The 25,011-nt window shown below is 50.2% G+C and overlaps 1 protein-coding gene across 1 annotated transcript in view; it reads right to left on the reverse strand.

The window, feature by feature from the left end:
* Positions 1-4,709: 4,709 nt before the first annotated feature.
* BCL2 (BCL2 apoptosis regulator) overlaps positions 4,710-25,011 on the reverse strand; it is a 165,113-nt gene continuing 144,811 nt past the window's right edge. The window contains exon 3 of the mRNA XM_037156418.2: positions 4,710-9,335. Within this exon, the coding sequence (XP_037012313.1) occupies positions 9,201-9,335 (135 nt within the window). The 3' untranslated portion in view covers positions 4,710-9,200. The remainder of the gene's footprint in view (positions 9,336-25,011) is intronic.

A 25,011-nucleotide genomic window follows, 5' to 3' on the forward strand; every position in this document is an offset into this window, starting at 1 on the left:
AGTTTTTACTGCAGGGCCTTGAGCTTGGCCATTCCTGGTCGCAGGTGTCAGAACTGGATCTTCCAGCACAAAGGACCCTTGGTTTCTGCAGGGGTTCAGGGGTTCTGGTTCCGGTTATGTCCTGGTCCTGGGCACTGACTGCTCTTGGGTCCCAAGGATGATGCACAGCCAACAGCTTTGGGAGGGAGAGACGGTCTTCCTCCAGAGCGAAGCCCAGATTTGCTTACAGCCTTGGAAGACAGACACGGTGTCTTCTTCCACAGCAAAGGGCAGACTTGCTTCCTGCTCATGATAAAACACCCGAGTTTTTTTAAACTCTTGAACTCAGAGCTCCTCTCCTGTGTCACAACCCATTGTGCATGCGAATGCCAGCAGGTCCCCTTCGCTTTGTCCTGTGGTAGCTGGGGCTTGGGGACCTGACTCCAAAATCGCTGATGCTCTGGCTGTCTTTGGCCTGAGTCTTTGTCCATGACCTGTGAAGCTCATGTCTTCAAACAGCACCCACAAAGTGGTGGTGGGCTGGCTTGTCTCAGGCCTGGCAGTTTCTGAAAGTTGCTCTCAGGGACTCTTATTCTGGACCCACGGAGGAGCTGTTGGAGACGCTGGAGGGAATCTATTATTAAAGTCCAAGGGTCCTTCTCTCGGGGTGAAAAAAGAGGGAGGAAGGGGCCTCATTGCTTTGGGGCATCCTTTCATTTCATGGGCTCAGATGTTTCGACATCACAGATTAAAAGGGCATAGGCATATGCCACCGAGGACACACAGACAGACAGACAAATGGCAGGTGGGATAAGCGGGGGCAATGGGCCGCAGGGTTTTTTTTTTAACGCAAAACCAAAGAGGGGAAAAAAGAGATTTTAACATAAATTTTGCAACAAAAAGAATAACATTTAAAATGGATTAACCTCATACTTTTTATAACAAAAGTAAACATTAAATAAGTTTTTGTGGCCCCGAAGCTTTATTTATTTACTTTTTTGGGTCATGGAGTGAGTAATTATTACAATTATTACCCAATTACCTTCGTTGGTGCTGACAGAAAGATTTACTTCAATACCAAAGCTCCCTATTGGGTCCTGGGGGGGAGTGTACCCTCTGCCCCCCCAACCCCCCCCTCCTTGCAACGTCCAGTCCAGGTCAGAGGAGTTCTGAGAGGGGCAAACAGGGCAGGGGGCTGCCAACAAGTTGCCACTAAAGGAAGTTTAAGTTGGCACTTCATGTTTAAAATTGAAATGTATTAGTTGTGAAGGATTTCATTTCCAATGCATTGTTAATCATATGAAAGAAAAAATTGTCCCCAAACCATCAGTGGTAGGATTTTTTTAAATGATGCAATTTACAGCCCCTTCCATGAAGTAATTATAATTCCTGATAAAATGCTTGGGTAATTTCCGGATGGACTTTAATGGGATTAAGAAATCCTGAGAAGCCAGGGCTCCCCACTCAGCTTTCTTGAAACCCGTCAGTCGGACCCGGGCCATTCGCTGGTGGAGACTGAGTCTTTGCTCTCTCTCGGTGTCCGCCCCGATAGAGAATCCCTGAACGGGGGCCAGTCTGAACAGAGTTTTTCACATTCTAATATCAACTTTGTCTGGGAAGGCATTTTAACAACGGACAAAAATGAATGTGCTACATCACTTCATTACAGGCAGTGGAATCTAATACCGTAATGCTTTGATATTCAGCATCATCTCTGTGAAAAATGTAAGAACAAATTATTTTTGACACCTACGAATTTTACACTTTATTTTTCTCCCCTCAAATTCACATGTCTACCCTCCATTCTATCTTAATATGGTATTTCTTACAACTGAAAGATTAAAGTTAATCTCATAATTTTCTACAACAAAAGTAAGTCTAAAAATGTTTGTGACCATACGGCTTTACTTTTTTGTCTCTGGGTTGAGTCATTATTAAAATTTATATTATGACACAATTGATAAAAATCTACAAATACGTTATAAATTTTGATGAATAATTATTAAATATAAATTTTGAACTTTAGTGGAAATGCACCTACTAATAAAATGAACGGGGCTGGTTTCGTCTACCTCCCCAAGGAGGGTATGTACCCATAAGTATAAATCACCTGCTCCAAGTCTATTCTTGTTTTTTTTTAAAGATGTAAGCTCTGAGGAGTGTTGGACACACAACAAGTACATGGGGTGGAAGGAGTTCGTTATAGTAATATTACTCAGTGCTTTGGACTTCTGAACTTTATTCCGAAATCACATTTAAAAAAATCCATCTCCGCCAGCTGTCTTGAGTAGGTACGCTTCCAAGTTTGCTGGAAGCAAAGAATTGAAAAAAAAAACAAAACACAACAGTTTGCAAATGGGACTAGCTCCTCCTCCTAAAGACTGGAATCAGACCTTTTGGTAACCTGAGGGTTTTTCTTACCCAAGGGCAGTGTCCAAGAATGTGGAGGTAGGTCAGCACAATGGGAAATGAAGCAGAGGGGGGATTTTTTAAAAAAGCAAGCTCGGCTCTGTAGGTTTTGCTCATGTCCTTGGTGTAAATCCTTCTATGACCACAGAACCAGTCTGAACCGGCCTCCTCCCATTTCCAAGATAACAGAATGAGGCCAGAAGTCTTGAGGTTGGACAGTACTCATGTGCACTAAAAAAAGCACTCACCCCAGAGTGACCTTTCCACGCCAAGGGGTCAGAATCCACCATGGATGCACAGTTACCCACCCAAACTCAAACATTCGAAGCACAAGAAGGCCTGATTCCCTGGCACTCCCGCACCAGGCTCTTGTTGAGAGTTCCGATTCCCTGGAACACCCGGTTATCCCTTGGAAAGGCTGTGCCCCAAGGCCCCACGGGCAGCCGTTCCAATCTGAAGACCACTGATGGAGACAGGGTGTGTGGGCTTGGAATGCGCCGCACCACGGCCTCCTGTGGCTGGTCCTATGTGAGGAGGACTTGGGCACATTGCTCACCTTCTGTCAGTCTCAGTTTTTTCCCTACAAAGAGGAGAAGCCAGTGCCTACCTTCCAAGGTAGTAAGAGCTGGTGGTACCGTGGGTACAGTGCTGGTGTGCAGCAGGTGCTGCTGGGTGGGTGTCGCTCCCCGAGTCCCCTCAATTCGGTTGAAGGGAAGAGCCTTGGCGGGTTGGTGTTTGGGGTATGGGTACCAGGGGGAAACACGGGAGGTTGGCTACACAGGGCTTTTTATTTTTTTCTCCCACATAAATGACTGCTTTGGTATCTTAAAATGCTCACATCAAAACAGAACCTGCAGCTTGTTTCTGTCGTTCTTACACAATCCTTCATCTTCTGGACTGCAGCTTCAGGCTGGGATCAGCCCTGGGTGTGGACAAGCACACCCCACAGCAACAACGGCTCTCTCTGGGAGTCGAACCCACTGCTGGTCCATCTCGGACCTAAGTAACCGGGAGGTTGAGTAACCGAGAAACAGGAGGGCCTCCTTCTAAGGTGGTTTCACCTGTGAGGCAATCGCGTGGCCTGGTCCCCAGGGGCTTCATTAGCATGAGGTTTCTGGTGGCTCTGCTGGCTTGTTAAAGTCTAGTTTAATGACGGTCAAGGGCAGAGCAAAGTCCTGTCACTGCTCTATAAACAGTTCTAGGGCACAGCCAGTATCTCACACCGTATTTTTCTTCACAATATTAACTGCACGGACAAGAGAAGTTTCACGACAATGTCGCTTTTTTCCTGATAACACACAAAAAGTGCCCTTATATTCAGTGCTGGCCAACTAGAGACTTAATCTATCTTAACTATCTAAAATATGCCTACTGCAGACCCTGGTTGGTAACTCGGCTGGTTGGTGCATTGCTCTGAAATGCCAAGGTTGCAGGTTCGATCCTTGGTCAGGGCCCATACAATAATCAACCAATGAAAGTGTAAGTGGAACAACAAGTAGATGTCTCTTTCTCTAAAATTAATAAAAAATAAAATGTTTATCATGTATTTTTATGTGTGCATAAAATGTTGGAGGGTGTCAGCCACCTCCAAAAAGTATTTCCTAAAAACAGCCATGGAAGGTAAAAGCAGAATGTTGACAACAAAAGCTTTCAACACGAAAACGCTTTTTATACGCTTATTTTTATTTCAAACAAAAAATAATCCCAGTAACTCAAAACAAAAGCAAAAGTTGGTTGAAAACTTAAGAAGACAGTATAATAAACACAATCCCCAATACGTCCCAGGAAGAAACTCAATTGGCTATCACTCCTTCAAATAGTACCCCAGAGGGAAAACCATAACAAAATGAGCGAGCTTGCAAGGCCCACCGCAGAGTCCCCAAAAGGTTTAGATATACGGCATTACTAGGTATCTACATCACAGTCACATTTAGTAAGAGTCCCAGTCTCTTCCGAGGAAGCTTTTCTGTCTTGCAAAGTGTTTTTGTCTGCTGGCCTTACATTCGTACACAAACAGACTTGTCATCAATAGGATCGTGGTCATGAGCAATTGGTGAAATCCCTTTCACACTTCACCTGGTTTTCTTCGTGACCAGTGGGATGCATACATCACAGTTGTCCAAGGTCTGTTCTATTGACACAGACACGGAACAGAATGATTCTTTGGGTAAGGACCAGGGGCTTGCATGATCGCTTCCCTAATTGAGTTGCACATTGTTTTATTTCCTTTCTGCATTGTGCATGATATTTAGAAACAGATGTCCCTACCAGCCAGAAGGCTTTTAGGAAATGTCCTGTTGGTTAAAACTGCAAATGTATCGTTTTAAGTAGCCACTAGACATAGCCAAGTTTGAAGTAATATACCACGGCTGGCAAATGTTTCAAAGAGTTTTGGCCCACCGGTGCGGCCCTGCGGAGCTGCATTTTCCGTTGTTTTCACATCTCTAGAATGTAGACATACTGCAGAACTGTCAAATGTTTCTTGCTTGTGCCCTGGCCAGGTGGCTCAGGTGGCTGGAGCAGCATCCTGCACACAGAAAAGTTCCCAGTCAGGGCACATACCTAGGTTGGGGGTTCAGTCCTCAGTTGGGGCACTTACTGGAGGCAACTAATCGATGTCTCTCTCTCTCTCTCTCTCTCCCTTCCTCTCTCTCTAACACCAATATTCTCGGGTGAGGATTAAAAAATAAGATGTGTCTTGCTTGTTGCACAAGGCCCTTCATGGAGGCATGACACGGACTCTGGGGAAAAGTCACAGTGACTTCCATCTTACGCCCCACAGTCCTGGCTATTGGGAAACCTCCATGCCCTGATCCGGTCAGTGTCGGGAATGCTCTGCCCATTTGAAAATTCCTCCCTCCCACCCCTGCAACAAATGTCCTTTGTCCCATTATAAGAAAGCCAAAAATCCCTGGAAGATCCAAATGGAAGAATAATAAAGATCCGGTTGGAACCTTCATAAGCCTGACAATGTAGAATTGTGTTTCTTAAAAAGTGTGCAGCCCCATCTGTCTGGGCAGCAAAGGACCGCAGAGTGAGACCAGAATAGAATTTCAGCCGACTCCCCAATTTCCTCGCCGTGGCTTACATTTCCAGCCCTTCCTGTTTCTTTCTGATAGACCAGGTGCACATTACTAACCATGAGTGATAAGAAAGTATAAAAACAGCCACTGCCTTAAAAGTACAGTTGAAATTCGAATTTAAGTTCCCATTTCTAAATTAGTCATTTTTAACCTAAGTTTCATGACAAGACAGGCTATTTGCAATCCTGTTCAATCAGTAAATCCTTAACAAGAAAGGCAGGCATGTGTGGGGGTGGCCTTATTTACATTTAATCCTCGTTATTCTAACTCCTCTGGATTTATGCTCACTTCCTAATTTCCCACACTGGACCAGGGCTAGGTCTTTATATGATAAGCAATAAATATTTACTGATAAACTAGAGGTCACATCCAAGTGGTGGGCTGTAGCTGAACGAGCAGGAATAAATGGGCTCAGGCAGAGTACGTTTTTTCATTTGTAGAAACTAGTGAAAGCTGCTCTAATCCAAATCTTAAATGTACAAGAATCTGCAGCCACTGTAAAAACAGACTCACTGCTTGCTGCGGGCTGTCGGCTGTTTTGATCTCTTTTCAGAGTGCTTGTGCAGGGAGGGTCTGGGAGGACGAGGAGGCTCCTGGGTGATTTCCTCCTTGCGGTTCTTTTTAAAGCCCTTGACCCCCATTTGGAAAGTGCATGTGTTCTCTCTAACCCTGACCTTGGCCAACATGTGCACCAGGCGTTCAGGTGTGACTCCCTTCTCAACCAGACACAAGTAGGAACGGTTCTCTGGTTTTCTGGTCACAAAATAATTGAGACAATTAAAAAAAGGAGGAGAGAAAAAAATGACTAGTTGAGGCTTTTATATACATTCGTTGCTTCTAACATGTTTTTACCAAGAAGAAAAATGCAACATAACTACTCTCCGAGTGAGTGCAGCCGCAATACTGTACAGACCTGCGGGCAGGCGGGGGGCACCTTTACCATCCAAACCAGGTAAGAAAGCCCCACAGCAAAAAGAACCAGCCAGAAGTCAACCCCTGCGAGTTTTTCTTTTAATATATATACATTTTCGAATATTCTGAAAATCTCAGTTTGAACAATAACAGTAACAACAATAAAAGACAGACAAGCTCTATATTAAAAACACCCATGTTCTTCATTGTCACTTGAAAAGCAGCGTGGAGGCTGTTCTCACTTGGAGTGTCACCGCATATGGGCTCCCTTGGATGATCTTGCTAGAATAGCAGCACAGGGGTTGATATTCCATTTCCATCATGTTTGACAATGTAAACCTTTCATAAAATAATATTTCTCTTAAAAACTAGAATCATTCAAAGGTTCGATCGTCCTGTTCCCTGAGGCCGGTCAGGGAGGTCTGGCTTCACCCCGTGGGGTTTCCTGCTTTCTCGGTGTGGGGTGTAAATGCCACTGCATTTCAGGAAAAACCCGAAAGACAGCCAGGGCAAGGGCCCTGTGGGGGGGCGGGGGGGGCCTGAGGGCTCTGGAGGAGTCGGAGTCTGGGTGGAAACAGGCGTGTGCGGCAACTCCTGAAAGGTGAAACCCTCACGGCCAGAATTTAATCCTCTGGTCACTTCCCATCTGGATTTCCGACTGAATGAACCTCATGGGTTTAACCAAACACAAATGCAATCCTGAATAATGTGCGTTGAATTCTGCCCGGGGACCGAGTCACCCTCAGGAACCAGAGCACGGAGGCAAGCAGGTCTGCCCCTCACGACGGACAATGGTGGTGGCAAGGACGTGCGTGGAACTCGGGTGACGCCAAGAGCCCCTGTGGTCAGCAGGCTCCCGGGTTCCTCAGGCAGCTCAGACCCAGAGCTCATCTTATCTGCTCAGAAATGCTCCAACAGGACGAAGAGGCAACAATGTCAAGTGGAAAAAAAATCAGTTTTGTTAACAAATGATGTAGAGGCCATCACTAAATACAATTGAAAAAAAAATTCTGAGATGCATGTATTTTTTAAAGCAGCTTTCGAAATATCAACCATAGCACTAGACATCAAACTTGGTACATTCCAAAGTTAATACAGATGAGTGGTATGTAATGCCACAGTTATGCCATGTGTCTCAAGATTTTCTAAACTTCAAAAAAGTATTTCCTAGTTTGTTGGCTGAAGATCACTTCTTTTGCTACTGCTCTAGCATTGTCCACAACTATCTTTTTTTTTTTTCTTTTCTTTTTTAATGCCCAGGATATACAGAGAATCCTCACATTCCACACCTGGAACATTTTCTTCCCCTTCTGTCAGGTTTTCAAATAAAACCAAACTGCAATAACAAGCTAATGTTTTACATCGTAATTCCGTAGACACAGATCAATCAATCCGTGACACCTCATCTCAACGCTTCCTTCAGGATTTATGACCCTCTCCAAAGTCATTTAAAGCCTTGCTTGAAACCACGCTGACAGGTGGGTGGCCGCGCAGCCAGCACGCATGCGCCGCGGCCACACTGCACGGAGGCCGCTGTGTCTCCTTGCTCTTCCTTCCCTTTCGGTGGTCCGCACTCCCAACCTTCGCCGTCTCCCTCTGCTAGGCAAGGCGCAGTGCTCCGGTTTTCTTCCCTCCGGTGACGAACGTCTTCCGGGCTCGGTTTCCAGGTTCCACGTGGACAGGCCCTTTCTGGAGGGCCCCAGGGTAGCAGGCCCCACCCTCCTGCTCTTTCTTGACCAAGGGGTTCTGGACTCCGTCAGCTTCCAGACGTTGGGAGACCACACTGCTCTGTTTAAAACCCCTGGAGCAGGCCAGCGACTGCCCAGGCTCAGCCCCAGGAAGAGGCCTCGGGGCTGCAGGGCAGGGCTCCAAACCATGGCCTCTTGCAGAAAAGCAGGCACTTGTGGCGGCTGGATGCTTCTGGGGAACTCTAGCCTTGCTGATGCCGAGAAAGTCACCGAAACGTTCGCTTCCTCGCTTTCCAGGGGATTGTTTCACACAGAGCCAGTTTTTGGAGGTGGAGTGTATCCAAAATATATGAATGTACACATTAGGGCTTAAGGTACTGGATGATATTGTATAAATTGCTGAAATGCTTCTCGGCACAATCGGTAGCTTAAAAAAATACTTTCCTCTGGTTTAAGGGCATTTTTCCTATCACCCTGTCCTTCGGTGTGGGTATCCTGGCAGATACCAGGTCCATCTGAAGTTCCCGATTTTTTTTCCTTTCTTCCAACCGAGTATGTACCATGTGAGCCATATGCAAAGCACAGGTTCTTCCAGCTGGGAAAGAATGCACTTCCCTCCAAGCACCTCCCTCTATTAATACCACAGCCCCCAGGGCACATACATGCAAGGCAAATGAACACCTTCTTCCAATCCTCCAGCAGCCAGAGCCCGGCCTCTGGAGCAGTCCTGTCCTTCGTCAGCTCGTTTGCGCTTCAGATGGTGCGTCAGCCCGGCCAACAGCAGGGAAAGCAAACCAGTTCCTAGGTCCCGGAGGTCCAGGTGGGGCCACACCAGAGGGGCTTGGCGACTAGGTAGGGTTTCCAGAAATAGAATGCTCCGTGGGACTGTCTTAAATAAATAAATCTTTTTTCCCCCTCAAAAATGTAAAAAATAAATGGTATTTTCCTTTGGCAGTAAATAGCTGATTCGACGTTGAGCCTGAAAGCTGTTTTTGTTGTTTTTTTGTTTGTTTGCTAGCTTGTTTTTAAGAGACCACAGCTTCGCTTTGTGGTCCGTTACTAACGGTGCATATATTTCTACTGCTTTAGTGAACCTGTTGCATATCTGTTCAGGGTGGGCCTGTCGGCTTCACTTGTGGCCCAGGTAGGCCCCCAGCGTGATGCAGGCGCCCACCAGGGCCAGGCTGAGCAGCGCCTTCAGGGACAGCCAGGAGAAGTCGAAGAGAGGCCGCATGTTGGGGCCGTACAGTTCCACGAAGGCGTCCTGCAGGGGAGGGAGGGGGGACGGAAAAGAAAGAGGATCAGAGACAGAGAGCAGACCCACTCTTTCCGCTTTCACTCGGGAGATGCTGATGGACACTCTGGGTCCCCGGCAGGCACCAGACCAGCAGCGAATGACATAGACGAAGTTTCTCACTCATGAAGCTCTTACCTAGTTGACTGGTAAGTGTGACGGGGAGAATTAAACAACAATGGCCATTAGAAATATGGGAGGCTTTGCCATTTTTGTGAGCATGGCCATTCACAGGAATAAAAGACCAACAACTATGACCACACTCTTTTATCAAATGTCTGCTACGTGCACTACTTTATTTATTCTTTATACCAATCTTACGGAGTCATTCTGTAGAGAAAAAAACCTGACTCATTGAGGTTAAAGGGTTTGTCTAATCAGTGGGACAGCCAGAATTTGAACCCGGAGCCAAGCAGTGCTGGTGCTCTAACAGCAGGTCTGCGAGTGCTTGGTCTTTAGTCTGTGGCAGATGCTGATGTGGTGGGCACAGCAGGGCGCCCCCCACCAGTGGCCTAGCCTCTGAGAGCAAGGACTGGGTGTTCCCTAGAAAGGAAGGAGTTGTAAGTTTTCTCCTGGGGCGGGTGGGACGGGAGGGCTAGACTGGATGACCATAACTCCGCACTTAACTCCGGTTGTGGACCTGACAAGCAGGGGGTCACCTACGGGCACACAGGTCCCCGAGGAGAGGAGACGGCCCCTGTCTCTCCTTCAAATCGCTGCTGGGAAGCCAGGCTGGCAGCGTGTCGTGCGTAGCAAAGGTTTCTGGGTCGTTGCAGTGAACCAACCATTGCACACGCGCTTGTTAGATTTGTTGGGGAAGATTAGTTTCCACATTTGGACCCAATTAGTGTTTGGACAACTCTGTAAATATATAAATCAGTAAATGAAATGCTTTTTCACATGGTGTGATTTATTCAGCATTCCAACAACCTGGAACTGGAACACACGATTTCATTTCGGGAGCTGGTAAGCGCATGGCAGGCAGGGACTTCTGGCACCGCTGTGCGTTGAGGTTCTGATGGCTTTCACGGTGTTTTCGTCTGTTTGGGGCAAGTACTGCGGTTCCGGGACCAGGGGTCATCTCTGCCTCCCCCGTGCTGTGCAAGGTCTTGCTTGGTACATGGAGGTGCTTAATAAATGTTCATTTAATGAACAGTTCAAGTTTTCTGAATTCGGACACAGGCTTGAATTCTGTTTAGCCTAATACTTCACCCAGATGCTTACTCTGGCTGTTTTGAAATTATTCTTTCTAAATACAATGACTTCTGGGAATCCTGGAGTAGTCCTGGAGGTGGGAATTTAATGCATCATTAGGGGAACATCCCACATTATTAAATATAGATTTACACAACGACTTTTCATGGCTGCATAGTATTCCACACACACATGCACTATGCTGTGTTGAACCAGTTCTTTATTTGGGTTGTTTTAAATGCTTACTATTATACATGGTATTATGATGTATTTCTTACATATACTTTTATGTGCTTGCTCAGGTGTGGGCTTTCTCTTTTTTTGAGACCAATTCCTAGCAGTGAACTCACTTGACCGGCCATCAGAATTGCTCCCTGAAGTCGTCCTGACTTTCTCATTGGTTTCCCTGGACTGGTGACATTTTGTACAAAAGGCTGGCAAGGGTTCAGGGCAGTGTTTCTCACTTGGGGGGGGGGTGAGCTGCACCCCTGGGGGATGTTTGGCAGTATCTGGAAACATTTTTGGTAGTCATGATTTCAGGTGGGGGTAGGGGAAGGGGTACAGGACAGCCCCCACCGCCATGTTCCAATGTGCCAAGGCTGAGAAACCCTGTGAAGAAAGATCTGGAAGAAACCCTGGGATCACGGACCACAGAAGACCCAGCGGCCTATCTGGTACGTCAATGGCTTTGGTCAAATTAGCACAAGATGAGCAGCTGAGCCGGCCAGCAGCAGAGCTGCCCTGCAGACGCACCGGATTAGCTCGTACCAGAAGAGGGCGCAAGGGGTTTCTTCTCTATTTTTTTAACCTATTGTTAAAATGTTCCAAATTTGAGCCTCAGCAAATTGAGGCTCTAACAGATATAAAAGAAATGTGTGCTTCATGCTCATAGTACAGAGCTGAGGTGACACTCATGGTGGCTTGTAGAGAGAGAAATGTGCCTTCCCTGTGCACAGTCAGTGACAAGTGGGGTGGGAAGCGGTCAGCGCATGTTAGGGGGCAGGAGAAACTGCCTCCTGTGAAGTGCATCCCAGGACCCTGGAGACAGGGCTGGGAACGATGATGACCACCCCCCCCCCCAGGATGCCCGCTCTGAGGCAGCTGCAGGCTGGAACCCCGACAGCCCAGCAAAGGACGCCCTCGGATCACGGATGCGGCTGTGCAACTGAGCTGGATGCTGAGAAAGAAGGTCCGCAGCTAGAAGCTGCATTTCTTGACTTGCCATGGAGTTTTCTGTGGCTGACCAGGACGCAGACTAAGACCCTGGCCATCTGACCTTTTTGGGCAAGGAGCCATCCTGGGGAAGTGGAGGGAGAACGGAGGGACAAGGGGCTGGCATTGCCTCCCCATCCACCTGGTGCACAGTCCTAGGCGGTAGAAGAAGTGCCTGTCCAAATACCCCTTCCTCCCTGGGGCTGGGATAATCCCCTCCCTGCACCCCCATCATCTCACGTAAACACTGGGCTTCCAAGGGGCCGTTTCTGACGAGCATCACAGAGAACACACCCTACCTCGGGTGGGATGCGCTAACACAGCTTCTCCGACCCAGAGGCCCAGCACAGAGGTGCTGACGCAGCTTGCTGGGCTCTGGGAACCGCTCTGCACTTGGGGAGAAGGTCTGGGTGGGATCCTGGCCTTGACATTTTATTGCTGATGATCTTGAACAAATTACCCAACCCTGAGCCTCATTTATTTCACCCATAAAATTGGTTATTGTGAAGATTAACATGGGTAGACTTACAGCCATCTGTTAGTGTGGCCCGGAACACTGAACTAGTGGTGACATTAACCTGTTCTCTCATCTGCCCTTTAGCAAACCTGCTGCCCTTCTGTCCAGAGACTCCATTGGGGGAAGGGGGGGCAGAAGGGGAGCTTCCACAGAAGCACTTTACTAGCTCCCTCTAAAGATGCTTAGTGATTTCTATAGAAATTGTGGATTAAAATGCATATATGATGTGTTCCGGGGAAGACAGGAAATGAACATACAGTGCCCATCTAGACCTCCTCACCAGTCGGTAAGTCAGGCTGCAGGGCTGAGGGGCGTCGTGAGCCCCCTGAGACTGATCCGGCCTCTGAGCTTTTCCCGTCCGTGCTCCAAAGTGGCGACCAGGCCCATGGTTTGAAAGTCCTAACAGCTACTGCCACACAGTCTCCTTGCTTTTTCAAACATCCTGATTAGGGCGATTTCCGAAGTCTGTTTGAACAGCCTGTCATTATTTGTTTAAGTTTGAAAGCTGTATTAAATAAACACACGCTCATTTTATGTATGAGAAGCAACAACGAGGGAAAAAGCAAACCTGGGCTGCCGTCACGTGACCCAGACAAAATCCCAGCGTGCGGCTTCAGGGGGCACTGCCAGCCTGGCTCCAGTAGGTCAGGACCTGCGAGGACTCCACCCCATGTCAGGGTGCACAGACTGGTTTCTGAGGGCAGGTCCTGCCTCCTTTTGCTGGCCCCTCACTGGAGCTGTGCCCCAGCTCGGGTCCCTCTTTCACAGGCAGCTTCTCCACAAACCTAAACTCGGAGATCACAGGTGGCTGGAGGCACGAGTTCCACCCAGGGACAGCACCCACGGTGCAGGAAGGCCAAACTCCCACCCCCAGGCCCATGCTGCAGGGTTGGAGGTGAGCCAGGGAGGTGTGGACCAGAACAGACCAGACTCAGACTCCCAAGCTGGGGGGAGGCGGTCGGCACCAAAAGCGTCCTTGTCCTTCCTGCATGGGGTCCAGTCCTGGGGCCACTGCCGCCCCCACCTCTCCCTCTCTCTCCTGCTACCACACCTGCCTCCAGGCAGCCCACCTTCCAAAACCTCCCTTTCCCGCTTTTTGAGGAAGAATCCTTCAAAAAGCCCTGCTGGTGTGGCTCAGTTGGTTGGAGCATTGTCCCATAACTGAAGGGTTGCGGGTTCGATTCTCAGTCAGGGCACATGCCTAGGCTGTGGGTTCAGTCCCCGGTCCAGCTCATATGGAAGGTAACTGGATCGACGCTTCCCTCTCGAATCGATGTTTCTTTCTCCCCCTCCCTCTCTCCCTTCCTCTCTCTGTAAGAGCACTGGGTGGGGGGAAGTCCTTGGGTAAGGATAAAAAAAATCCTTCAGAAAGTTTCAGGTTGATTCCAAATAGAATGAGATTTAGAGACAGACAAATCAGATGGGCAAAAACTGCAAAAGAACACTGACTTCTGCTGGAATCGACGGGGTGGGGTTTGGGGGACCCTGAGATGCTCCTACACACAGCCCCGCCCCTCTGGAAGACAAACGCAGAGACCTTTTCCAGTTTGGCAGTGCGCATCAAAAACTTTAAAATATCGTCCCTTTGTTTGTAATTCTCCTTCCAGTTATTTATCTTGAAAACATAATTAATAAAGTGCACAGGTTGTTTGTAATAGTTTAACTCTGAAAACAACTAAGATGTCTGAAAATGGGATTGGGTAAATAACTTGTGGGCACGTCCCGATCGTGGTGTCTGGTTCAGCTGCTGAACACTGTGCCCTAGATCCAATGGAAGGAAAGATATTCTCAACCTAAGGCTGAGTGAGACAGATAACAGCTAAACCGGTGCCTGCGGGGTCAGGCCCCTGGCTCAGAGACCGGTCTCAGCCCTCCTTATTGCCAGGGGAGCTTGGTGGGCTATAAGCAAACGAGAAGTTCTGCTTCATTCCACAATCTCTGAGCTGACTCTGGGTCCAGGCATTATTCGATAGTGGTAGAGCCCCAGGGGAAAGCCCGTCCCGCCCGAGAAGAGCTTGCAGCCCAGGAGAGGCACCGCCTCTGTGCCTACACCTGAACCAGACAAAGCCAGGTGTGCCACCCAAGGGTGCCCTGCACGGCGCGGAAGACCCATCGGAGGCAAGAAGGAGGGAAAAAGAACGTCCGAGAGTGCCAGCGGGAAATCAAACACTGCTGTCAAATGCCCTTGGTGTTTCCTACCTTTCTCCAGCTTCTGACTTTGATTTTGACTTTGGTCTCTGCGGGGATCACTTTCCCAACCACAACCTGAGGGTTAGGTACAGAAAATAAAAAGGCAAGGGGATGCACCGCCGTCACACAGATCTTGGAGCTGCTAGGACACTCCCAGTGAGTTCGACTCTCCCAGATTGGCGTTATAATGCCTAATAAAGACAGTGGCCCTTTTTTAATAGGAAAGGCAAAGGAAATGGAGATGGGTAAAGTGAGTTACTGACAGTAGGGACTGATAAGCTGAACTGAGATTAGAGGAGGAAAATAGAGGCTGGGTTTATGCTCCTGACTCCTGTGCTTAATGGGCTAGAGCCCGGCAAGCACTCGGTTCTTGTATCTGCCTGGTGCCTCATCTCAACCTCCCTCCATGTGCCCCCTCCCTTCCTGACTGTCCCCTGTGCCCCCAGCCCTGACCATGCCCTCAGTGGCCTCCTCCGACCTTCCAGTGAGGCCGAAGAAAGTCACCCAACCGTGCAGACCAATGCAGCTCTAAATTCATGGCCTCCAAACTCAGCGAGTTCCTAAAACCATGTACGTGCCCTTAACCTTGGCCAGATGTTTTCTGTTCCTTTTCATGGCCATTCCAAACAGCCACCACTTTTCTCGTGTGTTCTCCTGTTTAGCAACTGATGTCCCCTCTTTCTTCTCTGAGAAAATCAGGGCCCCTGGGTGAGAAAGATCACAGCTTCCTGTGCTGGTGACCCCATTAACTTTCTTCCCCATCCTTCCCTGACCTCGTTTACCCTTCACTCTTATTCCAGTGTCTCCTAAAGCTTCTGGAACCTTCCTCCTTCAATTGTCCCTACTTTCAACTACAATTTCAACCTCACCCTTCTTTTGGTCCCTTTTTCCCTTGGCATAAAAACATTCAGATTTCCTCAGCAGAGAACACACACTTCTGAGTTAATCCATGAAGGACAAGGGATTTGGGGGTATTTATCCACTGACAAAAAAAAAAAAAAAAAAAGTAAATTCAGGTTTCCTCTCAATGAGCACGCTGACACGGTGTTGCACCCTTGCCATTACCTTGTCTCTCCTCACCACCCCGGACAAGTTGCGGACCCCTCCCCACAGGCTGTTTTCCCAACCCTGCTTTAATCCACCCCATCTGGCTTCTCCCTCCACTGTGCCTCTAAACCGGCACCCAGAGGCTGGAAATACCCTCCCCCTTGTTACAGTCACTGGATGCTTTTCAGGTTTATGTCCCTCGGTGCTTTGGGGCATGGGACCCCAGCCTGCGGAGACTGTCTTCTCTGCCCCCGGGACAGCTCCTCTGCTCACGCTCCGTGTGGTCCTGTGTGGACAGTCCCCTCTTTTTCTGGCCAATCTCCTTTGCTCTCGTGGCCTCGGACACCCCCCCAGGAGGGTGTGTCTGAAATCTGTATACCCGGCCTCACCGGACCCCTGACTACCAGACTCTAACTCCAGCTGCTTTCTAAGGTGTCCTGCGGGAGGCTGCAACGCAACCTGCCCAAAACCGGGGTGCTCATCGCCTCCCCTGGCAGGCACGCCTCCCTTCCTGCCCTCACCGCGGCCATACTGTTAAACAAACCCAACTCTGGGAGTTGGTTTCTAGGTGTTTCCCCCCTTCCTCATCCCTGTCCCCACCGTTCCCTCATTGGTAAAACCCACAGTCTCAGGGCAGTTTATCGGGGAGAGGATCCCAGAACCCACTAGTAGGGGGATCGGGAAGGAAAGCTGCCATAACTGAATCCTGCTGCTAGTAACTGGACCTTAATGTCGCTGGGAAATCTGGTGGCCACTGCTGAAAATGCTCCTTTTGTTGTTCCATGAAGGGGCCCGGGAGCTGCGGTATTTATTGTATGTACCAGCTCCTTGCCTTCATTGGCTGAGGGCTGCTCCTAGAGAGGCGTCAATACCCCAGCAGTTCTGCCCGTCATGGGCATGGTGGCTCCAGAGGCCATAGAAAGCCTTTGGGGGGAGAGATGCAGATGCCACCCTCTTGCAACTAGAGGTCAGCTAGCCAGCACTAAAGGGCAGGGCAGAGGGCGTGGCCAGGGCCCTGTGTGCACGCCCGACTGCCCCATCCCCAGGACCCGCTCTCCCCAGCCTCCCTGCTATGATTTCCCACCTGATCTCCGGGCCCCCAGGCTGCGGTCTGCCTGCCCTTCGGTGCCCTCTCCACACTGCACCGAGTGGTCTATTCACAATCAAAGCCATGCTGCCACGTGTGTGAATCCACATTCTTTCCCGTGCCATCCAATGCTCCCGGTTCTCTGGCCCCAACCCAGCTCTCCTGCTCTGCTTCAGTTACTTGGAAGTTGGCTTCAGGTCACTTGGGAATCCTGTGCAATTCTTTTCTTCAAGCAGCTTTCTCCCAGCCCCCAGCTGGGGTTAAATATTCTTGGGCAAGTCCCTGCTCACGGTATTGTCAGAAGGTCCTCCATTCACAGGGACGCCTTCTGCCTCTCAGACCCTGCAGGGTGCAGGGGCCACGTTTTATTGTTTAATTTATCATTTGGGTCCCTGTCACATGTGTCTGCCACACACTAGGCACTCTCGGCAAAGGTCTGTGGGCCTCAAACAAACTGGTATCTTTTACTAAAGAACAGGTTTTCCAAACAATATCTTTTTTAAAGGGAGGTGTTCAAAGGACAAATAAGTGATAACAGGCTTAAAATTCAGCACGTCTTTTTGGCAGTGGACTCTGCTCTTTCTAGGAGGGGCTGGAGTTGAACCAGAGCTAACGTCCGGCATCAGATCTGACGGGGCCGTGTCTGCTGGTATTTTGAACGACACCCCACTGGAATGCCTATGAGTCCCCAAGGGCACTTTCCAAAGTCACTGCACCACCCACCCCTCCGTCAGGGAAGTTCCTGCTGAGTCACGAAGACGTACTTATAAGATGCCGCCTGGAGGGAAAAGGAGATAAGCTCAGCTCACCTGGGGTGGGCTGGGCATGGGGGTAGGTGGCCTGAGGCCCCAGCTGTTCCTGGACATCCTTGGGAACACAGACACCCCCAGGGGGGCTAGTCCTGCTCTCCCCTGATGGCCTGGTGCCCCTCACTGCTCCTGCCCACAGCCTGCTGACACGCACCTGCCAGGTGAGAGGGGATGTGGAGAGAAGGGGAAAAGAGGAAGTGAAGGAAGGCAGAGGGGGCAGCTCCCCGAGAAGCCCAGGAAGCGCTCATTCTCTGGACACCAGTGTGTCTGGGAGTAAAAGGGGAAGCCAGCAGCCCAGGCTGTGAGTCGTGGCCAGCAGAGCACACGCAAGGAAGTGAGGACTTTTTTATGCCTGAATAAAGCAGCTGGTGAGGAAGTGACTCCATTTCCCCCCTTATCATTGGCTGGTCAGGATTTCCTCTGCAGCCGCTTTGTGCTGAATGAGTCTTGAGGGTTCCGCCTGCAGATCATGGCCTTGTGGCCACAGCAAGCTTCTGTCCTCATGTTCTTCCTCTCATCCCCACCCCCCACCACCCCCTTACTCCCAAAATATTGATTCCAGGTTTGGGGGAAGAGGAAAGGAGTTAAAAACAACCTTCGCACATATAACTGAAGGACACACAGCTGCCCAGTGACTGCTCTGCCACCAGCCTTGCAGGACCACCGCCGAGCCACCTCCCGTGAATGGGCCTGAACCTGCAGGGCCTGGGCCCAGGGGGGAGGGGCTCGTTGAATCACAGGCCAACACCATAAAATGAAACCTAATCTAAGTGTCATCTGGATGTAACTAGAAACCTGCTAGAGAAATGGCAGGGGATGAAAAACCCAAACAAAACAAAAAACAAAACTTGCCCGCCTACCTCAGTAGGTCTGCAGACTTTTGGGTGTATTTTGTGATGCAAATTGAGCTGAGGATGCAAATTAGGCAGGGGCCCTCAGGAGCTAGGCGGGCAGAAAGCGAGAATCCCACACAGTTCCTTCCTTTCCTGAGCAGGGCACAGTCTCAAAATTATTTGCCAAGGAGTCTGGTGCTCTGGGGACCCTACAGCCAAGGAGCTGGGTCAAAGGCCACTTGCCTGGTCCACCTGCCAGAAGAGAGTTGAGCCAGAGCTGGCTGTTGGGGGGTGGGGGGTGGGATTGCAGAGGTTCTGTTAGATTAACTGCCTTCCAGGCCAGACCCAGGGAGGCGGTGCTCTCAGGAGGGAAGACCACAGACACATTCCCTGCCCTACTAGCCACACAAATGCTGCAGGGAAAAGGTACTTAGCCATCCCTGGGATGGATCCCTCCTGCCAGGAGGTGCCAACAACCCAGTGCTTCAAAAGATCATAGGTGGAGCCTTGGCCAGGTGGCTCAGTTGGTTGGAGCGTTGTCCCATACACCCAAAGGTTGTCAGTTTGGTCCCTGGTCAGGGCATACACCTAGGCTGTGGGTTCCATCCCTGGTCAGGGCAGGTACCAACAGCAGCTGACTGATGTTTCTCTCACATAGATGTATCTCTTTCTCTCTGCCCCTTCCCCTCTGTCTAAAGTCAATAAGTACATTGTCAGGTGAGGATGGGATAAAAAAAAACAGCACAGGTGGAAATGGGCAACGCAATGCATCTACAGCAAAATGTGCGAAGACATGTTAATAACTGTGTTACTGGTTCATTGTGTTCACGTAACAAACCAAAGCAGGGGAGAGTGAAGGCCATAGCTATACTAGACCTAAAAATCTCATCTTCCGATTGCTTATTCATTCAGGAACCAAACATTTTTACAAGGTGCTGAGGAGTCAAAGTGACATGAGACACAGGCCCAGCCTCCAAGAACTGCTGGGCCACAGTCTCGGACATTCACAGCAGCTTTAAGGAGCCTGAGAGTTTTCTCAATACACTCAAAGCTCTGTGTGTGTGTAGGTGCATTTATTCCTGCCCAGCTCAGGGGAGGAGAGAGGAGACCCGGGCACTTGACCTCATTTTGAGGGTGCCTTCTGCAGGAGCTCACCAGCACTGAGGCCTCGGTAACCTGCCTGAGCAATTTGGCTTTAAAACAAAGTGTCTCCCTTTTTCTTCCTCGCCTTCTTCACTCCACCACCTTCTCTTGGCCAGAAGCCTCTGGGTGCTCCGTGGCCGTTGGCACTCAGCCTTTTCTTGCTTTGGCCTTCTGCTGTTTTCACTGCTTTGGGGAAAATACCGCTTTATGATACTGGGTAGGGCATGAACATACGTGGAATAAAGAAAGTCTAATTATTACAAATCAACAGTAAAAACACAAGGAGCCCAGTTAAACAACGGGCAAAGATTTGAATGGACATTTCACCAAAGACGACACACAAATGGCCAAGAAGCTCATGAAAAAATGCTCGACATCATTGGTCATTAGGGACATGCATACCAAAACCACAATGAGATACCACTTCACACCTACCAGCATGGCTACAATGTAAAAAATGGAAAATAACAAGTGTTGACGAGGAAGAAGATAAACTGGAAAACAGTACTGGTTTCTCAAAAAGTTGAGCAATTACTATATAAGCCAGCAATTCCACTCCTAGACATACACCCAAGGTAACAGAATATATGTTCACACAAAAACTTGCACACAAATCGTCACATCAGCATTATCGGTAAGAGCCCAAAGTGGGAACCACCAAAAAGTCTACCAAGTAGTGAAGAGATAACCAAAATACAGTGCATCCATACAATGGAATGCGAGATGCCCAGAAAAAGGAAACAAGCTCATACCACACAGATAAAGCTTAAAAACATTATACTCAGTGAAAGAAGCCATTGTACTGATGCCATTTAAATATAATGTCCAAAATAAGCAAATCCACAGAAACAGAAATAGTTTAGTGGTTGCCAGGGGCTGGGGAGAGAGAAGAATCGAGAGAGAGACTACCAAAGGGTGCAGGGTTTTGGGGAGAGAGGGGGAAGTGATAAAGGAAAGTTCTGGAAGCAGATACTGATAATAGTTGCACACCCTTGCGAAATGCTGAAAACCAATCACTTCAAAGTTCATGGTACGTTGATTATTAAAGAACAGTTACATTGCTTACACTACATGAAGACAGGGAGGAAATGATTTTCACAACACGTGGCATGACAGACGGACTCACAGGCTCTGTAATTCTTGCTCATGGGTGTGGGTGTGGGAGACATGGCTCCTTGTTCAGACAGTTCGCACCCTCGTTATCCTCCTTCCAATGAAGTTTGTCAAACGCAGGCGTGGCGGGGGAACGCCGTTCTGGATGAGAAGCTGGGCTGGCCGAGGGCCCACCTGGGCCAGCCACCCGCTGGATCTCGCGGGCCTTGGAGTTCCCTGTCTGGACACTTTATCGGTAGCTTGTTCCGAGGATTCTCTCCCATCTGCCATCCTGGGCTCCCACGGTCAATGACCTGATTCTCCATCCTGCCTTATGCCCCTCTTAGAATGCGATGTGAGACCTCCAGGTGCGTGTCAGACTGTGTCACCCAAGGCTGTAAATGACTGACCTGGCCTCTGTGAGGTCTGCCTCTGCCTCCTCTGGCCTCTGAGACCCTCCTGTCCCCAAATCCGGGCGTGGCCTGCGTGCCTCCTGCCATGACTCATCCTCAGAGAGCCCTTCCTCTCTGCCTGATGGGGGCCACACTGCCATGGCCCCTTGACATGCCAGAGTGCTTCCCACCTCTTTGTTTTTGTGACTGCAATCCAGGCATTTGTCCCACAGAGCCCTCTGACTCTGGTGCTGGTGAGAATTAGAGCTGGTGACATCAGTGGGCCCCAGCGTGGGGAGCAGGTGGGACACTCTGCTTCTCCTCCGTATTGGATGCGGCTCTCCAAGTCTGAAGTGCGGCAGGGATCCCTCAGGCAGGTGAGCGTTTACAATACATCCACCGGCTGTTCTTTCTTGGGGTCTGGAGTCCCAGGTGGGGCTACCCTCCCTGTCCCTGCCCTTCCAGTGTCCATTCCTGCCTTGGAATATGTGAGCATGACCTTCACCCTGCAGGGTGCCCCCCTGCAGGTCACTGTCCATGCTGGGCACACGCCATGTTCCGCGGTGCCTGCTGCATGGGCAGGAGGGTACAAGGTGCGTACCCCTCTTGTTGCCACTGCAAGAGTTAATTCATGAAAATATGCCAAAAATGGGAACTGAAAGCAGATGCTTGCTGAGTTCTGCGGCTTGGCCTAATCACTGTCATCAGGAGGGGCGGAGGGGGGTCCTCCATTTATTAACCGTGGAGGGCCAGAGTTGGGGGCCAAATGTCTGATTCTCACTTGTTTAAATCAGCAAGTGTTGACTGAGGTGGGTAGTCGGGGGGAGTACAAAGAACCCACATTTCCTAATAGGAACTTGCTGAAAGTGGCCTTGGACCTGGAATGGAGTAGTCAGAGCGACAAGAGGCAAGGTGGAGGGAGTTGGCGCGGGCAACACCTCGGCGGGCAGTGTCGGCCTCCAGCCACGCCAGCTCTGAACCTGGCTTTGAGGACTGGCCAGGTTCATTTTGAGAAATCAGCACGGGTGTCTTTTCTGGGAGCTCTGAACTGCACTGGTCCCAAGGCCCGTGCCTTGGTGATAGGCTCAGACATCTGCCAGTGACCAGATTTGACCCCCTATGGTGCTGGTCCTGATGTTCTCCATCTGCAGGGAGTCAGTCACGACTCTGTTTAAACCTCCCAGGCTGCTCACATGGCGCTCAGAAGCACCCAGCGCTGTAACAAGCCTCACCCGCTCCCCAGAGCCCAGTTCTGCAGCCCCGAGTCTCTATGTGCCGGTCAATGTGACCAAGGCGATCCCACACACTGCCCCAAACTGTGGACCCGCCCCGCGCAAGGGAAGCACAAGTGTGCGGTCTGCGCTGGGGGCCCAGGCGTGGGAGTGCACTGGTGAGCTCGCTCAGTGGGCTCCAGATGGGGGTCTTAAGAAAAATCTGCTTTCACTTTGTAGTTTATGATTTAGTTCAGTTCACCTGGAAAGACTCAACATGAATAAAAACAGATGCGCGTCAAGGAGCACTGCTGGCTCTCCGACAACCCTCTTCCCTCCACAGGAGACGGTCTTCCCGTGTCCAGGGAGCGGAGCAGCCCTCTCCAGCACAGGCGAAGGGCAAAGTCTCTGTCAAGGGCGCAGCTGTTGGTGCTGGGGTGGCCACACCCCGACAAGGCCAGCACTGGGGTTCCGGCCTCAGGATCGTGCACATGTGGATGCCAGTGTGGCTGCTCATCCGCATGGATATTTACCATGAAGGACTTGGGACAGAGTGTACTTTCTGTTGCCAGAAAAAGAGAGAGAGAGAGAGAGAGAGAGAGAGATCCTGAAAGCATCAGTCTTCCATCACACAGCCCCCAGGGGGAAGCTGACATCTGGCTGACCTGGTACAAGGACACCTCTTGCAGTGAAGTGAGCCTGCTCTAGACATCAGCAAGGTCAGGAAATGACCCATGTGCACTGAGCAAGGCCCATCAGAGTTGTTGGCAGTAGACACCTACAAGGAGAGAAGCTGGGTCCCCAGGAGCTCGGCTTCCAAGGCCACTGTCATTTGCTCAGACACCTTTGCCACAGGCAAAGCAGAGCTTGGGAGACCTGCCTGTGGAAGGGGCTCAAGTGTCTGCTGGCTGTGCCCCGGCGGACTCAAACCATGCTCTGGGGCCTGACTGCACCGACCACCCTCCGGTGAGGAGCAGGGCTGGAACTTGGCAGGTAGACCCAGCAGGTCAGCGGTCAGTGTTCTTGCCTACACGAATGGTCTCACAGCTCCTGCCATCGCCGACACCTCGGAGAGGGTCAGCTCAGGTTGAATTCATGCTGCAAACACACAAGAGCCCCTGCTCTGTGTTCAGCCCTGCACTTGGTGCTCAGGGAAAATGCAGGCGACCACGGTGTCTGCATAACAACATGCTCCTTAGACCCAACACTGTGCCTCACCCAGACCGGGGACTCAATAAATGCTTTCAGTGGGACAGCTCAGAGATGACCCCTCAGGTCATCAGAAAAAGCTCCACTTGGGCTGGTGAAGGCTTCAGGATGGACTTTGGGTCTAGCCGCTTGTTATTTCCACTGTGGGGAGCTCCTTGGTCCAGGGCATGAATCTTGGATCCCTATGCAACATGCTTTTCATAATAAATTGGTGCAAACTTTGGATGGCTCTTGCTAGCTGTGCCTTTCATGAGTGCGCCCACGGTTGCTCTTGCTTTGATCTCTCCTTTGGACATGTTGGAATCAAGTGATCCAACCGCAGTCAAGCCACTTATCCAAGTATTTACTTAGTGTCTACTTCTGGGGTGAGGAGCGATATCTCAGTGCTGTGCCAAACCCCACGAGGTGGCCCTTCTAAACGACATCATACAAAGCACCAGGGGTCAGAGAGGTGCCACAGCTTGCCCAGGGTCACACAGCTCAGCAGGGCAAAGCTGTGATTTGCATCCAGGACTGTGCAAACACTAGGCATGTGCTTTTCAACTATATTTCCCTTTTCCTGTCAGGGACAGAATAGTAAGTATGAGATCGAGGCCTCTGGGAGACACGTGGTAAGTGAGAGGTGGAAGAGGAAGTCCTGGGGAGTGACAGGGATGGGCTGGAGGGGACAACAGGTTAGCAGCTGAGCCTGGAGGGCTCTGCATAAGGACAGAAAAGTGGGGATGGCATTTCAGGGCATGGAATCAAGTGAGGGGTTGGGGCCCTGTGCTGGCGGGTCCTCAGGGGGGCTTGTGTACATAGGCAGAGAGAGCAGAGTCGCCATAACAAAAAGAAGCCCCTGTGACCACAGAGGAAGCATGAGTCACAGGCCCCCCCCCCCCACGCACACTCTTCCACCCGGCACGCCCTGGGACCCCTCAGCCGGTGGTTTGGCCCTGGTGGGTGATACTGCACATGCCACTTTAAGAGAGTTTAAATGTGCCACGTGGGTGGAGACATGAGCGATTCCTTATGCAAGATTCAGGAAAAGCCCTCCTGTCTTCAGGGCTGCTTCCCAAGGTATTCTGGGATGTCGAGAAGCGTAAATTTCCTGGAGTCACAAAAACAAGCCAACTTGAAGCCTATTCAGAATATTGCAATGGGTGAACCTTCTAGAACCTCCGCAGTGCCTACTGGATTTCGATCCTTCTGAGCAACCGTGGTTCCTGATGAATCAGAAGCAACGGTGGCCCTGGCAGGAGCAGAAGCAGCTCCTCAACTGTGGGCACAGCTGGGCTCCTGGCCCTGCTCACCAGCCTGCCACCCAGCAGGGCCAGCACCCCTCGGTCTTCCTCCCGAGGCCCCGCCCACCCATCTCAGGACTACTGACAGTCTTCTCTGCTGACTTAAACTTGGAAAGCTTTTATCCCTTAACAAAGCCAGAGACCTTTAAATTCCTAGGAACCTGCCTGCAGAGCATTTTACAAGGACCTGTCTGCTCATTGGGCATTCAATCCTTTTGTGTTTCATGTTTCTGGAAGGTAGGAGTTTGTGGGGCAAGTTTTTGCTGCATTTGGGCCAAACAAATTGGAAACAGTTCAGAGGCCGCCACGACAGAAAATACGGTCGGGCAAAGCCTCCAAAACACCATATCCCAGATCAGGGAAGGTAGAGTCACCACATCTGGCAGGTCCCCAGCCCTCCTGTCTGGTGGGGTACAGGGGACGGAGA

Source organism: Artibeus jamaicensis, unplaced genomic scaffold (assembly GCF_021234435.1).
Source record: "Artibeus jamaicensis isolate MK-2021 breed Jamaican fruit bat unplaced genomic scaffold, CSHL_Jam_final contig_354, whole genome shotgun sequence".
Taxonomy (NCBI): domain Eukaryota; kingdom Metazoa; phylum Chordata; class Mammalia; order Chiroptera; family Phyllostomidae; genus Artibeus; species Artibeus jamaicensis.